We start from the raw sequence: 27,298 nt of genomic DNA, 5'->3' as shown, positions 1-27,298 counted from the left end.
AATCATTAAGAAAAAAAGTGTTTCGTGATTTCTAAGGTCATTTGTTCTCATATAGTTGTTCCAGTAAATATGTGTTTGTCTTCTGTTAGTCTTTCCAAAATTATATGTGCCTGGGGATTCTTGGGTAATTCACAATAATTATATGATGGGGTCTTTAGAGCCTAATGCCCAACAGCTATTTGAAGTGAGTAGGAAGAAGGGGTTTGTATGTGCCTCTGAAAGGGCAGGATTGCTGTGAGGAAATAGTCTGATGAAGCAAAATGCATAGGCCCCTGAGTGCAGAGTTTCATTCCCAACTGTCATTTCCCCTCCTGAAACAGAATTTTAGAAAATAAGCACTTAATGGGAAAACAGTGAATGTTAATTTTAAAGTCTGCGTTAATGGTCTACATTTAATAAACCACTGTTCCTGAACTAGCATCCTTTGTCATATAATAGTGTGTTGTCTAGATAGCTGGCATAGTAATCAAGACCTAATGAGAAAAAGAAGAGAACGAATTTAATGTATGAATCAAAAAACACAGGATGAGACGTAAGCAATTGCCTGGAATTTCTCCCGGTGGCTTATTTTTCAGAACTGCACAGTAACCTTTTCATTCTCATCAGAAATTGCAGCAGAAGAGCATTTTCAAAGACTGGAAGGAGCCCCTTTGGTGCTGTTTCCTACTAGGTCTGTACAGGGTCTTCATTTCACTGATGGAGAATACTAATCAGACTGAGTTGGCTATGTGATCTTTTTGTAAGAACTAATTGTATCTTCTGCCTGAGACTAATACTCTATCTCTAAAATATACTGACTTATATTCTCTTCCAGTTTTTGAAAATGTAGCTAGATTGTTTACATTGAGATTTCCATTGATGCTCTCTTAGAGTTATAAAGATATTTCAATAAAGGGCAACTAGAATTCAGATTCCTTATACACAACTGTTTATTTAACCAGATTAGAGTATTTTAAATGTCTAAAGGTGGAAATATTTTTAAATTGGTGCTTGCATATTATAACACATGTTCAAACATGAGAAAACCACATACAGTTTTCTTTCAGTGTTTTTGCGAGGAAAAATATATCCCTTCAAATTGTGCAAAGAGGCTAGCTTTGGCAGCTAACAAAAAGTGTTTGTGATCCCTTGACAGTTTCATATGCAATCCTTTTTTCTAAACAAGCATGTAGGTCCCTGACACAGACCTTCTGACTCACCTCAGTTCTACCTTGCACTTGACCTTCCTCTTCCCCATTTCTTTTCTGTTTTCCTATGAGGGAGTGGAGATAGGTAAGCTTGGATTGATTCATGAAGAAAAAAAGCTGCATGGCTTCACTCCTTGTGCAACTTGGAAACTTCAGGAAAAACAGTACTTGGATAAATCTGCTCCTTAATTTTAAGTTTGGTTTCTACCAAAATATATTTATGATTGAGACATTTTAAATATTTTTCACTATCCTGAGAGGCAATTGGTTTAAAGTATAGGAATAATTACTTTTCCCAACATTCTATTTACATCTGCACCTCTTTTCCAGCTCTATCTTAATACATGGAGTGTGTGGTGTGTGCATCAAAAGATAACTCCTCCATGGTTTACTCAGGGTGAGCTTATAGACACCACATAGAGTGCCCTCTAGACTTTCACTGATTAATTCTACTTTTTATTGTTCAATTAGCAAAGCTGCTTTTTTTGAGGAATTACCAAGACACATTGACAGTGTTTAGATCTTAAACTTTTGCTAAGGATGAAAGTATCTACATGTAGAAGAAAGCATTCCCTATTCAGCTTATCGCTTCACATCTTTTTTATTTCAGAAGACTCAAAATAGCTTTTATTTAAATTTTCTAAAATAATCAAACCATGCATAAATAAGCTGTCAGTGAATCAGAACGATGTATAAAGTTCTGAGTAAATCTGAAGAGGAGTGTACAGCAATCCTATAAGGAATAGTACCAGTAATGATCTTGTTGATGAGCAATATAACCCCTCTTCTGAGACCACTATTTCTAATATCAGATCTGTAGCTAAAGCTAATGAAAAATTTCCCTCTTTCCATTTCATTGCTTCACTGATTATGTAGGACTTCAAATGTCTGTGACTTGAAGTGTCTAAATAATGACTAGGTAAACTTTTCATTGTCTAGGAATCATTGTTTTTATAAAATTTTAAATTGACTTTTCTTACATTTCATAAATAAATGAGATCATGCAATGTTTTTTTCTTTCTTTCTGTCTGGCTTATTTCACTTAGATAACATCCCCTGGGTTCATCCGTGTTGCTGCAAATAGCGGGGCAAGGAAGGTCAAATATATCAAATATAATACAACAGTGGATTTTTGAATGGGGATGGGAGAATGGGGAGATATAACTCAGAGGGCACAAACTTGCAATGTGTGTGATGAATACGGGGAAAGATCTAATGAAGAGCATGAAGACCATAGTTAATGATAGTATATTGTGTATTCAGGATTTTCAATAAGTGATGATAGCAGCTGTCTCCTGGGGGATGGGAAACTGTGAGATGATAAATATGTTAATTCATTTCATTGTTGCTATCTTTTTCCTATATAAATGTATATTGTGTTATATACCACAAGTACATACAATAAAATTTAATTTAAAGTATATAGTAGAGATAAGAAAGTTAAATTGAATTTATACAGAACATTGTATTAAAATTCTGCTGAAGTTTTCTTGTGCATCATTCACTTGAATTCTCATAAGCAATTCTCATAAGTGAATTTCTCCTAATCCTTGTCCATGTTTATACATGGGAATGAATAGACTAGGAAAATCTTAGGAGGGCTGATAAATATTTTTGTTCTGCTTTCTAAGTGGAATTAAAATGTTATTTAACAAGGAGCTGAGAAATTTTACTAGTATTTATCCAAATAATCTCCATGAAACTGCTGTGAAGAAAAGAGAGACACAGAGATAAACACTGCTACTCTATTTTTAAGGCATCTGGGAGATGGTAATGTAAAATAAAGGAGGTAAGGGGTGATGTATGCAGGCACTTGCCATAGCTCATCACAGATCTTTTATTAGACTAGTTTCTCTGAATTAATTCATCTCTCATTATTTTATTATTTTAAAATATTGAATTTGATCAGAAAAAAATGCATGTCCACTGTAGGAAATACTTGGAAGTACTATGGAAATAATCATACTCCTTAGGAAATAATCCTCTGAAAACAAGAGCAAGGGCATATTTTTGCAAGTGTACAAGAGTGAACAAATGTATACAAGTATTGAAATAATCCTGCATTTTCATAAAATTGCAACGCTGCATTTATGATTTTAGACCATTTATTGAGAATTCTTGGTTGTTTTTGTCTTATTACAATGAACAAAGCCAGGTGTGGTGGAAAAGGCCTGTAAATCTACCACGGAGGATGCAGAGACAGGAAAATTATTGAAACTTTAAGGTTAATCTGGTCTATATAGTGAGTTCTTTGCCGGCCAGGCCTATGCAGTAAGACCTTCTCAAAAAAAAAAAAGGAAAGAAAGGAAAACAAAAATGAGTAATATTGTAGCATAGCTTAACTAAACAAAGCTTAATAAAGTAAAAATAATTTATAGTTATATATAATTCTATCCAGGGATAATAATAGAAACACTTGGGCACCAATGGTGTCATCATGTTTTTTTTTTCTTCATTAAAAACACACTTTTTTTCTTTTACAAATACAAAATTATGTACACCTACATCATAGATTTTAGCACTTTCAGTTTTTTCACTTGCAAGTAGCTCATTTTACTTCATTTTTAGCAGCTTCATAGTACTTAAATGACTTCTGTATTTCTCCATTGTTGAAGATACAGGTTTCTCTCAACTTTTCTATTATAAATAGCATAATGATTGTAATCCTTGTATTTCTATACATCCACATAACTAACTAAAATATATATGACTCAGGGAAGGCAGTGGCGCACGCCTTTAATCCCAGCACTTGGGAGGCAGAGCCAGGAAGATCTCAGTGAGTTCAAGGCCAGCCTGGTCTACAGAGCGAGATCCAGGACAGGCACCAAAACTACACAGAGAAACCCTGTCTCGAAAAAACAAAAATTAATTAATTAATTAAAAATAAAATATATATGAATCAGATATGAACAAAATTCACAGCAAAGTGCATTTTTAATAGCTTTGCCATGTGTATGTTTTTAGCAAAAGAGACATTATTTAAGTATTATTTTAAAGCCACAATCAAGTTTTAAGATACAAGATATGAAATCTTCACTTTTTTTCCTATAGAGGAGCCCAATGAAGTCATCCCAAATGAGACCAGGACACATAAGGATGAAGAGCACCAGGCAGTATCCGCAGATAATGTGGTATGTAACTTGAAATTCTTTCCTCATTACAGGATGAATTTTAAGGACATCATGCCAGTTGATGACAACATCTGTATTGTCAGAATAAAGTCTTATTTTACTCTGTAAACTAAAGCAGAACTTTCCCCTAAGAATTTAATATACCTTTCAGTGCCCAATAAGCAAAATGTAAACACTTCCTCTTTTTTTAGCTTCAGGAGATTTCCAAGTATAAAAATCTAATAGCTAGTTCAAATATGACATATTTTATATATAACAAGTTATTTTTCTTCAGCACACTGAGAAGAAAGCAGATTCATTTCATTTGACAGATGGCAGAAATGAAATGGAGTTCAGCTGGAGATCGTGAAGGAAGCGTTTGTTAGTCCAAGAGCTTGCCTCCAAGGGTTTCTCTGTTTAGACCATACCTAGCTATACTGTATTTGGAAACTTCTTTTCTCTGGTTGAGTTGGACTCTGTTAATTACCTTCAAAATTACAGCAAAAAAAAGAAAGACAGTATTTTAAGAATTTGAATAGCAGCAGGGACAGGCTGTATGTGGATTAAACAGGGTTTTCTAAAAATGTAAACATATAGTGATGTTCCCTTAGCAGCTGTTTTAGCAGAATTTGTTTATATTTTGGTCCCACAAAGTGATACAGAAATCAAGATAGTATTAAACAAAGTCAGACACAAAGGGAAATTCCATCATATTTTCATTTTTGCTTTTGAATCAATGTTCTATGCATGATTTTCATTAAAACTGCACTTATAATGGATTTTTATGTTCCACAGTAGCTGTGATGTCATAATTTACCCTGGCTTCTTTCACAAACATTATTTCTTTGACCCTATAAGCCTGAACATCTCTTTAATAAAAGCAGAGATCATAAAATATATATTTGGGTTCATATTTGTTAAATACCAACTAAATCTGACATTGTTTTCTACATGTAAAATAGAGTTCAGGATTGCATTTCATTGGTTTTTAGTCCTGGTGTAAGTCTGTGTTTGATTCTTCTAAACACTAAATTCAACAGACATATTGAAAAATTAGATTTGATTTTAAAACAGTTTTTTTAATCAAATAGCTAATCATTGTTTTCCACAGTGAACTCTCCTAATAATTAAAATCTTACAAAATATCTCCTTCTGCTCTAGATTTTAATTATAGTATGTTATATGTAAATAATTATTTACAATTGAAATCTATTTTCTCTCAAAGATGTGTTCATTTTTTGCCTGAATTTCTCTTCATTGAATTTCCCCAGCAGCAGACAGCTGAAAATAATAAATGAAGTCGTGGCCTGGTATGACTCATAGTCACTTAGGCACCTAATTGTTCAAGAAGAATTGATTTTCAGAGACAAAACTTTAAACTTTCAAAGGTTGATCTCCTCTGCCTGTAACTTTTGAGTGCCCCCAATTATTCATGGATGACAAATCACAGAGACATATAAGACCTATTTATATCCACAAATCCATACAGTTGCTGGTGGTACCTTCTTTTCTTAAATGTTTGTCTCCATCGCCCCAGAATCAATCCAAACAGGTGGGAAATCTAAAAACCTTAGGACAGAAAGTATGAAGTGTAAAGTCTAGAGAGAGCTGATGTGGTTAAGACTCAAGTTTATACTGATTATATAGAAAAACAAAACATTAGACACATCTCCATGCAGTGGTAGAAGGCAGTCTTCCTGCAGCTGTCCCTCTGACTCACAGACTGCAGGTCAGGAATCCTGTGATGATGTCATATCCTCAGAGGCAGTATAGCAAGTATGACGATTCTAAGTTTGTTTGTGACTTTTAATCACCATATCTATTTTTAATCATGTATATATACTATATGATTACAAATACATATAATACACACACACACACACACACACACACACACACACACATAGCCAGGTAGAAAGTCTAATTTCATGTTCTGCCTATGACATACTGCTATTAATGTGCTAGTTCTTAAAAAACTGTCTAGTGACTAAATCTGGTTTATCTTCCCTCTTTTTAAACTTTGTTTTTGGTTGGCAATGTTTAATCACTTAAGGTGCAGTTTGTTTCCCCTTAACTTCATTGTTTTACATACAAAGGGAAATATTTAAATGGATTTTATTGGGTTTTTTCTTTTTTTTTTTTTTTTTTGGTTTTTCGAGACAGGGTTTCTCTGCGTAGCTTTGCGCCTTTCCTGGAGCTCACTTGGTAGCCCAGGCTGGCCTCGAACTCACAGAGATCCGCCTGGCTCTGCCTCCCGAGTGCTGGGATTAAAGGCGTGCGCCACCACCGCCCGGCAGGTTTTTTCTTTTTTTAAAGGCTTTCCTATTAAGTAATTTGCTTTACCCTCCAGATTGGAGCTTATCAGTCATTCTTTTCAGCAGCACTGAGATGTATTGGTTATGTTTTGACAGATTTTACTAATTATCTATGGTACACAAGCTACTTCACAAGCTTTGCTGAGTCTTAATTCTGCAACCAGGGGAACCTCTCTCTTTCTCCCTTTCTCTCTCTCTCTGTGTGTGTGTGTGTGTGTGTGTGTGTGTGTGTCTGTCTGTCTGTCTGTCTGTCTGTCTGTCTTCTCCTTGCTGTCTTTGTTTCTGTCCAATGAAGAAAACAAATCCCCATGCAGTTTTCATTATTATATCATGGGTGTCTGCTTTCAATTGTCTAGCTAATTGAGCACATTAAATATGTGAATTTTTAGACATTGTATTTTCCTTTGGGATACGTGCCATATGTTAACAGTTTCATTAGAAGTAAGAGTCATGTTGAGACAGAAAAGGAACCCCTTTCTATTGTATGTGTGTCAGAGACAGAGACAGAGAGCAGAGACAGGAGAGAGAGAGAGAGAGAGAGAGAGAGAGAGAGAGAGAGAGAGAGAGAGAGAGAGAGAGATTAAAAGCTAGTTCCTTATCAATGAAGGGCACTATCAATCACCAATTAAAGACATAAGGGGTGATACAGACACATACTGTGTGTAACACTGAGGAGCCAATTATTAAGGTTTAATTCAGATAATTTAGAACACTCTATCACCCAAACTAAATATTTAATAGGTATATTGTACACATTGTGTGTAGTGATCTGATATATATTTGTAAAAGTTTCTCTACTTACGTTACAGAAAATAGAAATTATCGATGATGAAGAAAGTGATATGATAAGCAATTCTGAGGTAGAACAAGTGAATTCTCTCCTGGATTACAAGGTAAAAGTAATTTCAAGTTCTAAATTCATTAAGGGAAGTTACTGAGTGGAAAAGATATATAGTGTCTCTGATTTTCCCATCTGATGGACTAAGCAGTCTGGGCCTCTCAGGCAACTTGAAAATTTGGCAAAATGTTGGGCATTTTAATATTATTGGCTTGTTTGGTCATTTGGGTTTTAAACAGTTTACTGGCTCAAAAATTGGCATTGATTGTGTTCAGCAAGTGGGACTAACACATAGTAGTGGTTAATGTGGAATTTATGGTAAATTTACAGAGTCCCAGATATATGTGGGGATGGGGCAGGAACATTACTTTAGCTCAGGAAATTGAAACCAGTCTGGGCAACATTGAAAGACCCTGCCTCAAACAAAAAGAACGCAACAGTAAGTGTTAGGAAATGGGAAAATTTCTTTGCCAATGTCCGTTGCTAATTTTATAGTGGATTGCAATCTCTTCCAAGACTGTCTTTAAGACCATACCTGATACCATTTTATGAAAATTTGAAAAATAATTCCCAATGAAAATACATGGTGAATATGAATAGAAATGACCTTTTCTTAATGTCACTTGTTACTAAATTGGAAGGCATCCTTTGATAGTGTGTCATGCATAATTTTGTTTTTACTCAATTTTGACATAAGTGATCAATCCGTTTGTCAATATGTTTTTGCATAGATGTACAAGTACTCTCCTCCTCTGACTCAGCAGCCTATCTTGCTAGGAAACTTTGGGCTGTCTGAAATTTTGGCTCACAGTGCTTCTTTCTAAATACAAAGCTTCTTTTTGTGGAGTGTAATCATAATTTAAAGCTTATGATAGTAACAAAGACCACCATTTAATTAGAAAACAGCTGTCACTTGCCTCAAAAAATCTTTCAGTTTTAGAATAGTATAACTGAATTTCAGAGCGTTGTACATATTGTTTTCCTAATGTTCATAACATGTCAATCTTTGAAATATTGAGTGTTATAAACACAGAGGGAAATTGTCTTTTGAAATTATTTCTGAGTGGTTAAAGAGTACAATAGATTCTATATTTAAACTACATTTATGACTAGATATAGTAGGTCACACTTGTAATCCCAGCACTCACCAGACTGAGGCAGGAGGTGCCCCATTAATTCAAGGCCAGCCGAGAATGTGTCTGTGTGTGTGTGTGTGTGTGTGTGTGTGTGTGTGTGTGTGTGTGTGTGTGTGTGTATCACATATAAAAATATGATCTTATCTTAAAATGAATACATTTTCAATAAAAAATAAACTGTATTTCCAACTAGCTGAATTATAAAATAGCTGGTTTTCAGTTAGAAGAAAACATGCTAATAACTCCTCCATGGTCATATAATACTTCTGAATACTGCGTTCAGGATTAAAATGACTCTGCAGGCCAGGTCACCGCTTGGCACAGGCTGTGGAAAGTCCAGGCGAGAGGGAGGCCTGGGTTGCACAGCTGTCGAGTGTGCCCCACTTAGCACTCCTGAACAGGTCAAACAGGGCTGGGCTCAAGCCTCAGGACTCTTTTCTGAGCCCTCTCCCCTTTTCGGTGCCAGTCCACTTGAGACCAGGGAGGGAAAGACAGAGAAGCCAGTGCAGAAATGTCAGGGAATAGTTCCCTTGAACTCTAATGGACATTTTCAAAATCCAGTGTTTCCCACTGTGGGAAATACTATGGGAACGAGGGGTCTCATGCTAGGTCATCAGGGACATTTTTTATAATCATCTCTATCACACTGAAAATTCTTTTCTTGAATTGTCAATATTTGTGCATATATAGAGAGAAAATATTTGTATATGCACATCATTTTTAAATGCTCCCATTTACCATCTGTGAACTTTGTATCTGGAGTTGCCATTGCATGTTTTGAGCATTGCTGTAGAGCATACCAGTTTAGAAATTTAATACCTTGAAGAAAGTTGCTCTACTCTATTTAAATAGACACGCCAGTGTTCCTTGTTTAGGGGTAAAAGTTATTTTCTTTCATTTCTTTTTTTTTTTTTTTTTTTTTTTTTGGTTTTTCGAGACAGGGTTTCTCTGCGTAGTTTTGCGCCTTTCCTGGAGCTCACTTGGTAGCCCAGGCTGGCCTCGAACTCACAGCGATCCGCCTAGCTCTGCCTCCCGAGTGCTGGGATTAAAGGCGTGTGCCACCACCGCCCGGCTTTCTTTCATTTCTTAAGGATATTCATAATAAGTTTCTTGAAGGCAGAAATGTATTTTAATCACCTATGTGTTTCTTGGTTTGGGAGCCTGGCACATAGATGTTTAGTAAGCAGTTGCTTAGAAAGTAATTGAATAAATTAATTTGTCTCAAAATAATTTTAATACTGTTTCCCAAGTGTTTATTTGTATAAATTCAATTAGTATTAGAAGCTACAGCATTTTTAAACTTCCCCACATTGAATTCATCTTCTGTGCTTGGGATTTATTATATATAGCAAACTAAAAGAATATTCTCTATAGTGCATTTTATTAACATAAAGTTTAGACATTATAGCATTCCTGATTGAGAGACATCATTAGAAACTCATATTTCTGGGAGTTCTAACTAATCCCAAATCTTTAGGAGGAAAGTTGATAGACATAATACCTGTGGCATGAGTAACTATATCATAAAATAGGACATCAGTCATGGTAGCTGTTAATACTCTTCCCAGAGATCAAAGCTCTGGCATATTTGTAACCTTGTGTCTCATAGCAATCATCTTGCAAAATTATAAACAGTTTGCTAGGGAAGGTTTTTAACAAAAATTAACTAGGCCTTATTTTGTAAAACTCGGTGACTGCTATTGTCTTACTAGTTGTTTTCCCAAGTGCTCCATTTACTTAGGAAAATCTCTGAAGCACACATAAATTACTGCCTGTAATCTAGGAAGCATTTAATAGGCTTGCAAAAAGCATTTCTGAGAAGAAAATGTCTGCAATATTAAATTATCTTAAAGCTGTTTATGCTTTTCAAACATTTCATAAATACCAAAGAAGGGAAATATTTGCATGAAAAATTAGAGATCCTCATATGAAAAGATGCTTTCGTGACTTTTGCAAATATGAACTAATGTTTTTAAAATGTTTTCTGATGGACCATGAGTACAGCTCAGGCAGACTCTGAATGCAAATGAGTCACCATTAAATGATGACAAATACTGCTTGCATGCAAATGACTTTCTGCCTAGTGCGCTGGTACACACCTGTAATCCCAGAATTTAGGAAGTGGAGGCAGGAGGATCAGAAGTTCAAGGGTACCCTCAACTGCACAGCAAGTTCAAGGATAGCTTAGCTTTATGAGACTGTGTCTCAAAGAGAATGAAAAAGAAAAATAACCATTCAAAAACCTCAACAACAAAATGCAAAATGAGGCCTGGGAAGCTAACTGAATTGGGAGTGTGCTTGCTGTGCACATGAGGACCTGAGTGTGCATTTCCAGCATCCGTGTGAAAAACCTAGTCTGTGATACATACTTGTAAGGCCAGTCCTGGAGAGGCAGAGACAAAGGGCTCACTGGGCCTGGCTAAAACAGTGGGTGTTGCAGGAATCCTAGATGGTCTTATTAAAAACCTGGAGCCAGGTGTCAGGGTGAAAGCTGAAAGATCAGAGAAGCAGAGCAAGCCACAGCCACCACCTCTTAGCTCACCAACTCCTCAGCCTGAAAGAGCCTGAGTTCCTGTCGCCTCCTGCCTTATATTCCTTTCTATGCCCAGCCATGTTACTTCCAGTCTCAACCTTCCTAAGTTCTGGGATAAATGGTGTGTGTCCCAAGTCTTGCAATTAAAGGTGTGTGTCACCACTGCCTGGCTCTGTTTCTCTCCTAGATTGGATTAATCTCATGTAGCCCAGTGTGGCTTGGAACTCACAGAAATCCAGATGGATCTCTGCCTCTGCCTCTGCCTCTGCCTCCCTCTGCCTCTGCTTCTGGAGTGCTAGTATTAAAGGTGTGTGCCACCGCTGCCTGACCTCTGTGGCTAACTCTGTGGCTAGCTCTGTCCTCTGATCTTCAGGCAAGCTTTATTTCCTAGATTACAAACAATATATCACCACAAGTGGGCTTGAGATTCAGTAAGAGACCCTGTTTCAGAAAATAAGTTGGAGAGAAACTGAAGAAAATACTTAATATCAACTTTTGACTTACACACACACACACACACACACACACACACACACACACACACACACACAACGACAGAGAAACACCCACATATGCATATGTGCATACACATCCCACACATACATATACCACATATATGTGCATCAAATATGAACCAAACAAAACACGAGAAAATCATTTTCTGGTCAACATTTTACTAATATTATTTCTCTGTCAATGACTTCTAATAAAAGCAAAGGTTTAGAATTTGCAAAACCATATCATTGCAGAAGCATGTTGAATTTCTTTAGAATGCTTACTTTTAACTTAGTTGTGTTAGTGACTGAGTAGAAATTTAGCTTGGACAGATGTTTCACTTATTAAGTGGTCTGGGAGGAAGCAGTTTCATCACATAAATTAAGATTTAAACTGAGCTAATAAGTGATATAGTAAACATGTTCACAGATTGGATATGATTAATACCACAACATCCACTTGACCGAAATTCTAAAATACCCATACAATCAACTAATTTTAATATGTTTTAGGAAGCTTTTTGAACAAATGTTGCTTAAAGTCCTGCTGTACTCTGAGACCAGGTTTCCAGCTAGAAAGAATATTCTGTCTACTTCTACAGTTTTTGTCAAGGAGGCTTATTGATAATTTATTTGGTTTTATTTATTTTTATTTTTTCATAATTTATATTTTAATTGTAAATTGATAAATTATAGCTTTATATATTCATGAGATACAAGGTTATGATATGATTTATGAATATAATGAAAAATAATTAAATCAAGCTAATTAACATATCCATCACTTCAAATACTTATTTCCTATGGTAAGAAATATAAATTTTGCCTTTTCAAAGATTGTAGAATGAACATTATTTAAAATATTCTGCACATATACTATTAAACAAAAGTAATTATTTGCCATTTGTGAAAGCATAAATAGAATTTGAGAACAAAAATTATGCTAAGTGAAATTAGCTAGGTACAGAAAGATAAGTGACATTTTCTCACTGATATTTGGAATCTAAAACAGTTGAACTCAAGAAACAGAGGATAGAATAGTGTCCACCCATGGCTGCATCATGAGAGGATTGGGAGATGATTGATGGCCAAATGGTGTACAAAGCTTCTGGTAGATGAAATGAATTAAGTTTCTTTTGTTTGGTTAGGATTTGAGCCAGGGTCTCAGTATGTATCCCAGGCTGGCTTCAAACTCTTAAGTGCTAGTATTAATAGGAATGTACCACAATATCCATCTTAAATTTTATTAATGTTGTTATTGTTATTTGAAATATTATGTATACTCTTATTTAATCAGTATACTATATTACATAACTTCCAAGCAGGAAAAAAAAGTCCATACAGTGAAATTCACCTCTTAAATTTAACAATTAAATGAATTTGACAAATTGTTTATTCATTTGTGGATTAATTACTTTTCTCATTGCTGTAATCAAATACCAGACAAGAAGCAATTTAAGGACAAGTTTTGTTTTGGAACCTTCCAAGTTAAAAGGAATGCATTCTGTTAGGGCAGGGAAGGCATGATGACAGAAGTGTGAGGGACTTGGTCACATTGCATCTATTATCCACAAGCAGATAGAAGACAGGAAGCTATAACACATGGAGGCCTCCAGTGACTCACATCATCTAGCAGCTCTAGCTCATAAAGGTTTCACAAGCTTCTGAAAAGCACCACCAGACAGATACCAAGTATTTAAATAGGAGCCTGTGACAGCCATTTCAGATTCAAACCTCAACTATTTGAGATGAAAGCCTCAACTACTTTCTTTTTTTTTTTTTTTTTTCGAGACAGGGTTTCTCTTGTGTAGCTTTGCGCCTTTCCTGGAACTCACTTGGTAGCCCAGGCTGGCCTCGAACTCACAGAGATCCGCCTGCCTCTGCCTCCCAAGTGCTGGGATTAAAGGGGTGCGCCACCACTGCCCGGCCTCAACTACTTTCTTATGGGGGCTATTATGAATAAAGTTGTGAAGAAAATTTGTGTGTTTTCACTGTTTTTAAGTAAATAACTAAAAATTGGATTACTAAGAAAGAACATTGAATTTTATGACAGTCAAAATATTTTTGAAAGTCACCTTATTATGAGACTTTTCATTGCTCCATATTCTCATCAGCAACTGTATTTTGTCAATTTCTTTAACATTAGTGAATGTAGCAAGCTGGTAGTAGTAACTCACTGTGGTTTGCATTTGCATTTCCTTAATGAAAATTATGTTAAGTATTTGAATATATAACTTTTTTCATGAAATGTCTGTTTGAATATTTTTGCCCACATTTTAGTCTGTTGCTAGTTTTAAATTTCATAAATTTCAATACACTTTTGTGTTTTATATGAATTAGAATACGTTTTCTTTCAGTATGTGGTTTGTGTCTTAATTTTAGAGCATGTTTCTAATTATCCCTTCAAACCTTTGTTTGTTTGTTTTTGTTTTTGTTGGTTCATTTGAGACAGAGTCTCCATGTAGCCACAAACTCACTATATGGTCAAGGCTGGATTTGAACTTCTGATCTTCCTGTCTCCACCTCTCATTGTCTCATAAAGATTTTATTATTTTAAATTTTACATTAATTAAGTGTATACTTAAAAAATTTAGTAATTTCAGTCCCTACTTGGTACAAAATAACTTTTAAGATTTTAGGATTTGACTTGTAAATAATATCCTGAATATTAATGCATTTTCTATTGCTCTTGTGTTTAACTGGACTCTATTCTTAATCCTAATACAAATGCTAATGAAGTTTGATATAGGAAAGGTGCTTCCAAGAAGATGAGTCTTTCTTGTTTTTCTCTCTTCCTAGAATCTATCTGCAAATTATCTTCTATTGATGATTTATTTAAAAGGCACCCTTGAATACTAGGATAATTCCTTCAGTGTTTTATATTCCTTTATGGTTAAATTGTGTTTTCTATATTGTTCCTGTACTCTGATTGCTTTTTAGTTTTATTGTTCATCAGATATATACAGGCTTGAGTTTACATTGCGTAATTTTATTGTTTGGTGTTTTCTCCTTTAGAACGAAGAAGTCAGATTCATTGAAAATGAGCTAGAGATTCAAAAGCAGAAGTACTTTAAGCTCCAGACTTTTGTTAGAAACCTGATTCTGGCTATGAAAGCTGATGATAAGGAACAGCAGCAGGTAAGTCCCATGAGAGACCAGTAAGCCACAATGTGTCAAGTTGACAAATGGCATGTCATATTTGGATTCTTCATATCTCTTCATTTGTAGTCTCCATTCTGGCTTGGAATTTCATGGAGCAAATGGTTATTTTATGATCTTTTTAAACATAGTTTTCTTAAGAATATATATTCAGATTTTTTTGTATGCTACTAGAGTACAAAGTCAAAATAGCTGATTATAATATTTTCTTAATTTCAGGATAGCCTTTAAGTAGAGAAAACCAAATTTTAAAATTAATTTTAAAGAAATTCCTCAAATTTTGTAGAGATGGAGCTATCCCAATCCATAACTAGATAGCATATTTGGGGAACTTTTTCATAAGTAAAATGTGGGCATTTATTTATTTACCCACTGGCAGCTGCTGGAGTTCACAAATGTTTGCACAGTCTCTTCTATAATATGTTGCTTTGCACTAAGAAAGCATGAAATTACTTTGTGAAATTCTTTGTGACCATAGGTGTATCACATTTGCAATGTAAGTAAATATTTTTGAGTCCTCCACTCCAAAAATGAAATGCCTTTTGTTTTTTGCTATGGGTATTTGTTTATAGATTCCTTCCAAATTGCATTGGACCCTTCAGGTTTTTCTATAAGTACATATAGCCTCAAGAAAAACCTGAGGGTTTTACAAGTATTCGTTTAAGCCTAATTATATAAAAATATTACATTTAACACTAAATGATGCCAAATTTACTGCTATGTTATTTATCACCATGCTAACTCCTTATCAGAAAAGTTCTATGTGAGTAATATGAGATGTAGGTAACTATAATTTTGTCAATAGTCTTAGACGATTTCATTCAGGAAAAAATGTCAAAAGTAAAATCACTGATGTCTTATACTCCAAGAAGATTGTGCATATATAGTCCATCCCAGACACTTCCAGGGAAAAGGTTAATGTCTGAATATCCCATAATTCTCTTTTCTTTCAAATAAAGAGGTCTTTATATATTTAACTGATATAATGAACCACATTTAAACTAGGAGGGTCCCCTCATGGGACTAAAGCCAGCATGAATATTGTTTGTCCACATTTCTGAATTTTAGTCTTTCAACTCTGGCCATATATAGAGATCACAATACAAAAGCCTTTAGTTGCCTTGGATAGCTTTATTTAAGTGTATTGCTTCATTATAAATGGTTTGCACATTCCAAGGCATAATGAAAATGTGTTTATGAGCCAGGCATGGTGGTTTATACTACCACTCCAGCACTAGGGAAGTTTAAGTATTAGAACTGTTGTGAGTTTGAGTTCAGCCTTGACCATAAACTAAGAACTTATCTTAAAATAAACAAGCAAAGCCGGGCGGTGGTGGCGCACGCCTTTAATCCCAGCACTCGGGAGGCAGAGGCAGGCGAATCTCTGTGAGTTCGAGGCCAGCCTGGGCTACCAAGTGAGTTCCAGGAAAGGCGCAAAGCTACACAGAGAAACCCTGTCTCGAAAAACCAAAAAAAAAAAAAAAAAAAATAAACAAGCAAGCAAAGCACAACAAAATTAAAATATGTTTGATCTATAAGAACCTAAAATAGATTTTTAAATGAATAAAGCGATAGTATTGAACATAATCCCAATAGTATCATAGATTTCAAATAACTATAGAACACACACAACACACACACACACAGCTCCAACTTTAGACTAAATTAGAATGTTTTTCTTTTCTTTTTCTTTTTTCTTTTTTTTTTTTTTTTTTTTTTTTTTTTTTTTTTTTTGGTTTTCCGAGACAGGGTTTCTCTGTGTAGATTTGCGCTTTTCCTGGAACTCACTTGGTAGCCCAGGCTGGCCTCGAACTCACAGAGATCCGCCTGCCTCTGCCTCCCAAGTGCTGGGATTAAAGGCGTGCGCCACCACCGCCCGGCTAAGAATGTTTTTCTTATATGAAAAATCTCCTATCATTTGACTGCAAATATCTCATAGACTGAATATCTAGTTCTAACCTCAGCTTTGCTTTGGTTCTTTCCCAAAGATTACCAACAAATAAGAAAAGTAACTAACATGCATTTTGTTTTTCCTTTTCTAGTTTTCTTCTGCTAAAGGACTACTGAAGTAACATATGAACACAGTGTGGGCTGAAATAGAAAATGATACAAAAATGATACTAAATGCTACAGCCTATAGAATCAGCAGCTTAAATAGAATCTGTAATTTTCTTCATACTCAAGATTGAGTATAATGATTTTCAAAATATTTTCTCCAGGCATAAATACAGTAGTGACACACACCTGTAAACACTTGGAAATATAAGGCAGGAAGGTCATGTGTAGAGCCTGGACTCTACCTCTAAAACAGAAAACTAATGAATTATACATACAATTACATATATGATACTAGTAGTGATGTACAAAGTAATCCAGGTTAAATCTTAAACTAATAATGTTTAAGCTTTGAAATATTCAGAAGTTTATTTCTGGAAATAGGCTATATTACACCTAGAAAAATAGAAACATTTGTCATTACTTTCTTATTTTAAAAAATATACAGTATTTCTTTCATTAATCTTGACATGGGTAAGTTGAATGAGATAAACGATCTATGAAATATTTTGCCCATATAAACAAGTCCAGGGTTTAAAAAATATGTATGGTACTTTCTGACTGAAACATTAGATTACCTAAAGGTTGTCTTTTTTCAATCAATAATAGCCATTTTAACATCCAGATAATGTTGCCAACATTGCTCTAAGTCATTAGTTATAGTCTTTCCTCCCCTGATAATTCACTGTGTGATCCTAGCCAGATCGATTGCCTTTCTTAAACTTCAATTTCTCCACTCTGCAAGGAGGATAAGAATGATTATCAATTTTACATTCACATCTTAGAGCCTAGAATAAGTATTACAGACACTGACCGTGTATTTGGGGAAAGTGTTAATGATCTCTTGGGGAAAAAATGGCACTTGGTCAGACCTTGAAAATAGTTGTTACTGATGAGGAACATATAATAAAAAACATTGAGGCTGTAGATGTGAATCACTGTCAAAGTGTTTTTTTCAAAGTAAATGAGATCCTGGGTTCAATCTGCAACACGGAGGATGGGAGAATAGGAGAAATTTAATTGTTATAGTTAAATGGCACGGGCACTGTCAACCACATAGAACTTGATTATTTATTTCTCTACCATAGATACATGTTCTACAAATACAGATGAAACAATTAGAACATGGTCAAACTTAGCTCAAAGATGTTGGCATATCTTAATTGTTCCAGCAAAGAAATGAGCAGATACATTGTTACAGCAGCCATAATTCTGTATTGAACAGGCCCTACTGGGTGCTTAACCACCTGTATGGACATAGTCTAGGGAAAGGAAACAAACAAACAAAACCCCACATGGTCTTTTCAAATTGTTAAAGTTTTATCTAAAGTAAAATAGAAGAGTTTCTCCCCTAACTGCTAAATTCATTCTTTTAACGAAGAACAAGGTAAGTCTTTGTTGAAATGTGAATTTCCTTAAAGCATGACTATTTTAATTAAAGAATGAAATTTTAAAGCCCTTGAGCAGTGAGCAGTAAACACAAAAAACTAGTATGAAAACTACTTACCTCAACCACTAAAAAGCACTTGGTTGAAAATCCTTGGTTTGGAATAGTTGCTTATGTCTATAACCATGTCACTCAGAATGCGACTAGACTCATCAGGAGAGATACTCATTTCCCTCTGATTTCCCCTTTGTATAAGATTCTACTCTACCTAATCCACATACTTGACATCTAATATTTTGTTCTTTCCTAGCATTACATGAAAACTTACTGTTTTAGATAAGGAAATGTGTAAGATCCTTCAAAATAATTGTTTCTTTCTTTAAATCCACAAGAGTAAAGTAAAACAAGAGAATTACAACTATTAACATAAAATTGGAAAAAAATCTGTCTGCATACTAACCCAAAATAATTGATTCTTTTTCTGATAAGGCACTGCTGTCAGATTTACCTCCTGAATTAGAAGAGATGGATTTCAGTCATGCCTCACTGGATCCCGATGATACCTCATTCAGTGTGTCTTCTTTATCAGAGAAAAATGCCTCAGACAGTTTGTGATTTGGATGGGGGATATAATGTATTCTGTTGGATGCCTAACAGGTGTGCATTTCAAGATAACTATATTTTCCCCAATAATCTTTAACTGGAAATACATACTGTTAAAACAGGCATATGCTGTGATGGAAGGACAAGATATAACGGCTACAATAAAAAATGCATGGAAAATGTAAAAATAAGTGAAATGGTTTTTTAACTTATATAAAATCCTAGAAAAAAATATATTTAATTTTAAGCAACTCGGCCATGAAATCTACTATATCTGATTTTTTGCTTATTCTTTAAGAAGAATCTTAGTAGTAGTTTTAACCAGAGACAAAAAAATAGTAAGCATATTCAACATTACTTAGTTGCTAAAGCTTGATTGGCCTTCTTTTTTGTAGCCATTACATCTTTCTTCTTCTTTCATTTTCCTATCATCCATGAACATTTTACTCAGGAAAGTAGGCCGAAAATTAAAAACAAACCTAAATGTGTATTTAACTTAGATGAATCCTAGGATTTATTTTCAGCTCCTAGGAGAATTTGACCTAAGATAATGGTTAGAAATTGAAGCGGTTACTAGGATGTAATTGTATGTTATTGGTATTCTGTCTAACTCCAAAACTAGGGATAGGGAAAAATACTCTGGAAAGCAAACTAACCAACTAAAAACCAAACATTTAAGTACACAAAAATAGTACTTTATAAAAGACAGTTTTAATCTCAATTCTTGTATACTACAAATGATAAGTATTAATGATTAACATTATACTTGTTTTGTGACAGCGTTTCTCTGTGTAGTTTTGGTGCCTGTCCTGATCTCGCTCTGTGGTCCAGGCTGGCCTCAAATCACAGAGACCCACCTGCCTCTGCCTCCCAAGTGCTGGGATTAAAAGCGATTAACATTGTACTATATAGTACATTTATATAATTGAGTTAGACAAAATATTGCACAAATACTTCAAGTTTACCAACATTTTCATAATATTTTTTTCACATCTTAAATTTTGTAAAACAGGAACTCAAAATATGCCACTGATATTTGTTTTCTTTTTTATTCTAGTCATACAACTTTGCCACAAAATTTACCTCATTTCCATATGAGGCCTGAACAGAGCCATCGACCAACAACAATATCAAAAAAGAGTTAAACTACTTTGATTGTAATTAAAGTCCTCTGAATTTCCTGGATGCTATTCTATGAATACACACCTAAAATGGGCATGATACCCAGTTACTATTAGTAGGTACCAGATGGCAGAACACTATAGACATCTCTTTGCAGATCTTCCCTTCCAGAATACCAGATGGGAATACTAAGGTTCATAGATGGGAAAATACTAGTTTCTCCCTAATCTCACATTGTCATATATTTGTGACTTGGTTGTGTGAAACTAAATTACATGATTAAATTATTATCTAATCTTAAAAGATGAGTGAAGCAGCTAGATAACTGCGTTAGTTGTCAAGCTTCAGATATTTTTAAGTTTTATAACTGTGGATGATTCTGTTCTCAGAATTCACGGATACCAATTTATGAATGCAGAAAGGCAGTCACAAATGCCTTTAACTTGGAAAGGTCCCTTTTCCCCGATACATACAAGTAAAGTTCATTGATGGTCGTTCAGTTTATTAACTTTTTGATTTTATATTGCTGCCACACAGATTGTATGGCTTCTTTGTCAGCAGAATTATTTCAGCAGTCAGCTTCATGCCCTTTAGCTGATGGTCATGTGGTTCTTTGCAAACAACTTTTGGTATTCCTTGCTGACAAATCAAATTCCATTCAGGGACAAGACCATTGAGCAACAGAACCTCAAACATTCCGATTAAGTTTTTCAGTCACATAAAGTTCTCCATGAGTTAAAGAGTCCCCACTATAGACAACATATACAGAAACCATTTCTTTATGATATTGAGGATTAAGGCAAGGTCTCCTGTAGCCCAGGCTGGCCTTTAATTCTCAATACAGCTCAGGATGATGTTGAATCCTGCTGTTCTTGCCTCTGTTTCCCAAAAGCTAGGATGACAGATGTGTTTCACCATGCCTAGGTTCTACTTCTTTTAGTATGAACAAATTTCTTGGGTCAGACTGCTACCATTGTACCACTGGTCTAAACAAATTTCTAGTCTCAAATCTCTGCTACAGTCTTCTTCAATATGGTTCAGTTTATCTTTAAACTCTTCCTAGTCAGTCTTCACTGCAGCGTAAGTACAGCTGAGTCTCTCCTGTATGTTGTAACACAATTTTATTTTTCACACCTTAAAAATTTGTCACTAAATAAAAGAAAGCATTCATGGAGCTCTTGCTACTGAAAAGACACTGTGTCACACAGTGGATTTCATATCAATCTGTGGATTACAAAAAGGATTATTTCAGCTGGGTACAATGGTACATACTGGTAACTCACATTGGGTAGACTGAGGAAAGCTGGGCTCCAAAATACAAAGAAATATTTCCTGTTAACTTTTTCAGGGATATTAATTAAAGGTTTCAACTAGCAGTTGTAATTTATTTAAGAGTTCTAATAGATGTGATTCTTAGAAGGAATCTTACATCTATAATTTTGGGAAGACACATAAATTGTACCTTTATTCCTAAAGTTTCATAAACATAGAAGGTATATGTCCTAACAGTCTACTTAGGACTACCTTTATCCTGGCATTTTTCTTTCAGTCACATAATTATATCTTTTATGAACACAGGAATTAAAACATTTAAAAATATTTGTGGGGATGTTCTAGAGTCAGACCCAAAGGAAACATTTGCATCAATGCAAAAGCATTTATACTTTGGCTGATTGAATACATAGCACAAAACTCAAAGAAGATCAAATACTAAAAAAAACTATTATAAAAATGGGGAACTAGCTTGGCATTTGCACAAGGACCCAGCTTCAATCCCAAGCACTTCAGGAGGACAAATATGAAACTACTATAATGGAAACATATTTTTCATATATATATGTGTACTGGATTTAATTTTGAGTTTTTTTTTAACAAGAAACATGACTGTTTTCATGAAGACATCTGTGGATGATAGTGAAAATTAACTAACTAGTATTTTTTCTTTAGAGCTTTGACAATATTATAGCATATTACACTATCAGAAGTATTGTTCAGAGAAGCAAAAGTAAATGGGAATTTTTTTTTCCTACTTAACTGCATTTAAATGTTTACGCTTAGGATACCAAGCAATTACTTAGCATATAATGTATATCTGAGAGCACTCACCTTCTAAAATGTGAGTTAAAAACAAACCCTGAAACAACAATAACAACAAAAAGAAGGCACCTTCCTCATTCAGCCAAGCTAAAATTAGTTACAAGAAAATGAGAATTGCAGTTGCCTTGGAGAATAGGAAAATTAACACATGCAAAGAAAATGTTAAAAGAAAATTGGCCTGTTTTGGGAACCTGGGGATGTTTTGTTGTAAGGTCAGCTATCAACAGGACTTTTACACTGCAACTGTAATCAGCGATAGAAATGTTTGTTACTGTTGGAGAAAAAAAGGCTCTGGCCCAGTCACATCCTCTCTTCAGTACACCGTTAATACAGAGACCTCAAAAGTGACCTAGAGTTCAGTTCTCTAAAGACAGAAACATCTTTTAGGGCCCTTATTTTATGCAGTCTTATCAGTTTGTAAGAGAAAAGCTAAGTGGTACATATAAAGAGACACTGGGTGATAAAAATGACTTGTTTCATTTGTGTGTGTGTGTGTGTGTGTGTGTGTGTGTGTGTGTGTGTGTGTGTGTGTGTGTAGGGGTGTTCAGCCCCTCTTCTTAGAACGAAATCCTGAAAACTTTAACTGCTGCCTTTTATCCATGAGGTAGTGATGAAATACCAGGAATGCTGTGCCCTTTTAACAAATTTTATTTTCATTCAAATCCCCAAAATTAATACAAAGGCATTGTTCTTTGAAGAGTTACCATTGCCATTTTATCTAAATGGTAGTTAGATTCTTTTTGTAGTTGTGTTAAGCTTGACAGACAGCACTGTGCCATGCCCTTCACCAAGCTATGCTTTGTAATGCTCTAATGAAACAGCCTACTAACTTGTGAATCTGCAGCTGACATAAACAAGCCTTTATTAAGGACAGATTTGCCAAGGGGGGAAAGAAGAAAGGGATATTTTCATGCTAATATAATTATGATTGTTCCATTAAATTGTATACTGGGTATATATTGCTCCTCATTGAAATTTTATTTTGCATTAACTTACTGAGTAACCCCTTCTAGAAATCTTGCATCCCATTTTACTGGTACTACCTCTGAAGCATATTATCTCTTTAAAACCATATCAGATTGTAAAGTGAATTTTTGTAGAGTTTTTATTTAAACTTTTATAGATGCAATAAATGATTTCCAACTAACAGACCTCTCTTAGAGTTCATTTTTCTTTGCGTTGTGCTTTTCCTCTTAAACGTGTATTATTTCTGCCTTCAAATGAGGTTCTGATAAGGAGAGAAATTTAAGATGTTTCGGGATCATAGAATGTTCAAGTGAAAATTTGGTTAAAATCTTAAGCTCATGTGTATATCATTCTAATGAGTTTTATGGAGGTAAGTACAAAGCCAGAAAATGCCAGAAACAATGGATGAAGTGACTATTCTATGACAAGCAAGAGCTTTGTCCCCAGTAGCATGCTTAAATGGTAAGACAACCAAATACACTGCTGTAGTATAAAGAGACAAACAAACAGGATAGTTTTGCAAGCTTTTGTTAAGTACCGATATGGCACCTACCTTGTGTTGCCTCCCTTTGACACTAATTTGGCATGCTTTTAATTTGGATGAAATACACCTATGATTCCTTTGTCAAAGCCTGATACCAATTAAAACTCTTTATGTTGCATAACTAATGGAGTGAAAAAGGAGGGCAAAGTGTGAGTTTCCATCAGAACCTACACAGCTTTCCTTCTCAGCTGATAAATTTTCAAAACTGTTGCAAGGAGAAATAGCACATACAAGCATGCACGTCACATGACTTGAGTCCTTCCAAGATGTGCAAAAGAATTAACTGAAGATGTGGTAGAATTCTTTGATTTCACAAAAATGAAGGAAAATCATGTCTCTTTAAAAGACAAATTCGTGGCTAAATATGTTAAAAAGACTGAGTGATATATTTCATATTCTTTGAAGCTAAAGGAGTTTTAAAATTTTTGTTAGTATCTTTTTACTTAAAAAAGTCGTTTCGTTTCTAATTTTTATTTTATGTGTACAAGTGTTTTGCCTGTGTGTCTTTCAGTGTAGTGCATGCGTGTCTGATACTCACAGAGGACAGAAAGTATCGTTTCTTCTGAAACTGGTGTTAGTAGGTGGTTGTGAACTACCATGTAGGTGCTTGTCAAATCCAAGTCCTGTGAAGGAGCAGCAGGTACTCTTAACTGCTGAGCCATCTCCTCAGCTGTTTTGGTTTTGAGACAGAATCTTGCTTTGTTGTCCTGGCCAACTTCAAACTTGTAGCAATCCTCATATTTTGTTCTCTCAAATTCTGGGATTATAGGAACATAACCATGCCCAGCTCAAATGAAATAGAAATTGTAGGGATAAAGAGACAAAATGTGATTATACCTTTAGAAATACTTATTATTTCAAGCTATTAAGCAGCTATTTCTGTCCATGCCTCCAATAATGTTGGATATTGTGTCAGTATTGCTTGTTAGCTTAAAATGTACAGCTCACAGCTCTAACACCTAGGGCACAGCTTTGAATGTCATTTAGATAATTTTTTTTTATACAAGAAAAAAAGTCCCTCTAGTATAACGTTTTAGGGTCATAATGTATTTTTATTCAGAATCCTGTTAGTCTGTCACTAATCACATAGGATCAACAGGCAATATAGTCAGTCTTCCATGTACTTCAATCAATAAAATACTGGATGTTGAGAAGGCTCTCTTATGTATTCTACTCCATACCTCTGTGGGAAGTTTATTAGTTGTCATTCATTGGGCATAGTTTGTGATAATGCAGTCATCTCTAACAAAAGGTAAAGGTGCCTATCAGGCATTCACTCATATAATCGTATTTATTTAATTAACTGCATCCTTTACACTATTTGAATCAAGGGCCAGGTTTCTGAGAGATTGATAGTTGAGGTGGTTAGTGATTAAAACTAAAGACAAATAAAGAACCCCTAAAAAGTCTTGATAGAATCATTGTAGTAGATTACAGTAAGTGAGTGGTGTGCAGAGGCCAGAGGAATTCAAGATGCTGAACCAACAGTGTGTATCATGCTTGAGAGCTAAAATTGACTAAATGTTTGGATTAAATAGTATAGGAATTAAGATGTGAGGGTGTAGGACTTGAGAGGTGGCTCAGCAGTTAAGAGCATGTACCACTCTTGCAGAAGACTGGGATTTGGTTCCAGCACCCACACTGGATGGATTATAACTATATAAACTCTAGCTGTAGGAAATCTGATAAGCTCTTTGTACTCTGTGGGCAACTGTACACACATGTACACATTCCCAAACATATACCCACAATTTAAAACAATATAAGAGGTTAGAGAGATGGCTAAGCAGTTAAGAGTACTTGCTCTTCTTGCAGAGGACCTCAATTCAGTTCCTAGCACTCACATGATGGCTCACAACCATCTGTAAGTCTAGTTCCAGGGGCTCTAACACTGTCTAGCTGTCGTAGGCTCCTATGTGTGTGTGGTGCACATAAATTCACAAAAGCTCATATACGTATACATAATAAATCTTTAAAAATAAATATTTTTTAAATGCAGAGATGTGATAAGTTGTTTGACCTGTCTGTAAAGCAGACAGAATAACGATAGTATGTAAGTAGTAATGAGAATGTGATAACCTGTCATGTAGTGCTTAGCAAAAGCCTCATACACAGAAAATATTTAGGATGTTAGCCAATACCATTATTACTGCTTTCCAAAAATAGAGAGAGGAGAGATTGAAGGAAATAAAGGACAACTATGATCTAAGAATCTGGCCCTGGGTATAGATGGGTTTAAACACAATTCCAAAGTTTCATCTACATATAGATTCTGACTAGCACAGGTTTTTCTTAGAGAGCCTTCAGTATTCTCTTTACCAAGGAACAGCTGGAGGACCAGGGTAAATGGGCTCCTTGCTTTGCATTGAGTGAAGTATTAATGCCATGAAACATATTCCATCCACTTTTACTGCCCTATTATCTATAGGACTCTATACACATTTGATAAAATTGCATGAATCAGACTCACTGTAGAAAAGCTATTTCTTCAAAATTTCATTTCACTGTATCGAATGTTAGTCTCTGATTTAATACATGTGCAAATGATGGTGAATTTCTCAAACTAAGGTTTTAGAGGACCTACAGAAACTGGAGGCAGCTGTTTTGTTATACTTTGTTATGTTTCCTGCTGAGTAAATTTTACCCAGTTATTACTGGTTCTAAAACAGAATAGCATACCTTGTTTAAGCATAGCTTATTTCTCACGGGAATCTGCATCATTGTTTTTCTAACTGCATGTTTGCTGTATACATGATCTCCTAGTTTATTCATAAACACACATTTTTGCTTTCTCAATGTGTTCTTTCATACAGCATATCATTTCAAATACTTCAACCCTATATGAAGAATTGTACAACCCCTCTGGTGCAGTAGGTCAGAGGAAAGGATCAGTTGCAAAGACTGATTAGTGCACACGGAGCTATTTTTCTAAACATAAAAGAGGCTCTGGACAAATTAAATATTTTAAAGGATTCATTCTTATTCAACCTCATGACTTTTGTGTCTTCTATTTTCAGATAATTATCAGACATCTTAATTGGTAAAACAATAACAAAAGGTTAAGAAACCCCAAGTTCATTCAAAATAAACATTGATCTAGTTGAATACAAATGATCACTAAAAACCAGAAAGGAAAAAGAGAGTTCAGGTGCTTTAAATTTAGAATACTTTTAACCAAGACAATGTCATTTGAAATGCAGTAAAACTAGTACCCAAGAACTAATGCTGCAAATAATCTAAGCTTTATTCTTGTTTCCTCTTTTTTTTTTAATGATGCAAACATTTTTAGAAGAAGGGGATGAAATTTTTGATTATATAAAATCCCTAGATTGCAGAAGTTATCCCAAGTTATCCAACAACCTATCATTTCTCCAATAAGAAATCATACACCGAGGTATATTTTACATATATATATATATATATCAACAAGCATTGGAACACTAAGCATGGTGGTATCTCATGCCTGTATCTCAGCACTGGAGGCTGGTGCAGGAGGCTTGTTTCATGTTTGAACCCAGCTTGTCCATAGTTTCAGAACACCCTAGCTACAGGGTTAATCTCTGTCTCCAAAACAGATAAAAAAGAAAATCAAAGAATTTTCTATGGGCTAGGAATATGAGGAGTGTTGGCATGTGTGTTGTTGAATGAACTCTCCATGGGGAGATGTGAACAAGTGTCTACCTACCCCAAATAAGGCACCAATAACAGACCAAACTAACAATTCCATCCATGTGTACGTTGATTTATTGGGC

The 27,298-nt window shown here is 35.0% G+C and overlaps 1 protein-coding gene across 2 annotated transcripts in view; it reads left to right on the top strand.

Moving 5' to 3' along the window:
• The window catches only part of Hdx (highly divergent homeobox), a 114,138-nt gene extending 90,217 nt beyond the window's left edge, over window positions 1-23,921 (top strand). For both annotated transcript variants that reach the window (XM_028884581.2, XM_028884582.2), the window contains 5 exons: window positions 4,239-4,318; window positions 7,422-7,505; window positions 14,629-14,751; window positions 18,704-18,871; window positions 19,875-23,921. In XM_028884581.2, the coding sequence (XP_028740414.1) occupies window positions 4,239-4,318; window positions 7,422-7,505; window positions 14,629-14,751; window positions 18,704-18,829 (413 nt within the window). In that variant the 3' untranslated portion in view covers window positions 18,830-18,871; window positions 19,875-23,921. The remainder of the gene's footprint in view (window positions 1-4,238; window positions 4,319-7,421; window positions 7,506-14,628; window positions 14,752-18,703; window positions 18,872-19,874) is intronic.
• Window positions 23,922-27,298: the final 3,377 nt, after the last annotated feature.

The sequence above is a fragment of the Peromyscus leucopus genome, chromosome X, assembly GCF_004664715.2.
Source record: "Peromyscus leucopus breed LL Stock chromosome X, UCI_PerLeu_2.1, whole genome shotgun sequence".
NCBI lineage: Eukaryota > Metazoa > Chordata > Mammalia > Rodentia > Cricetidae > Peromyscus > Peromyscus leucopus.
This window is presented reverse-complemented; position numbering and strand designations above follow the sequence as displayed.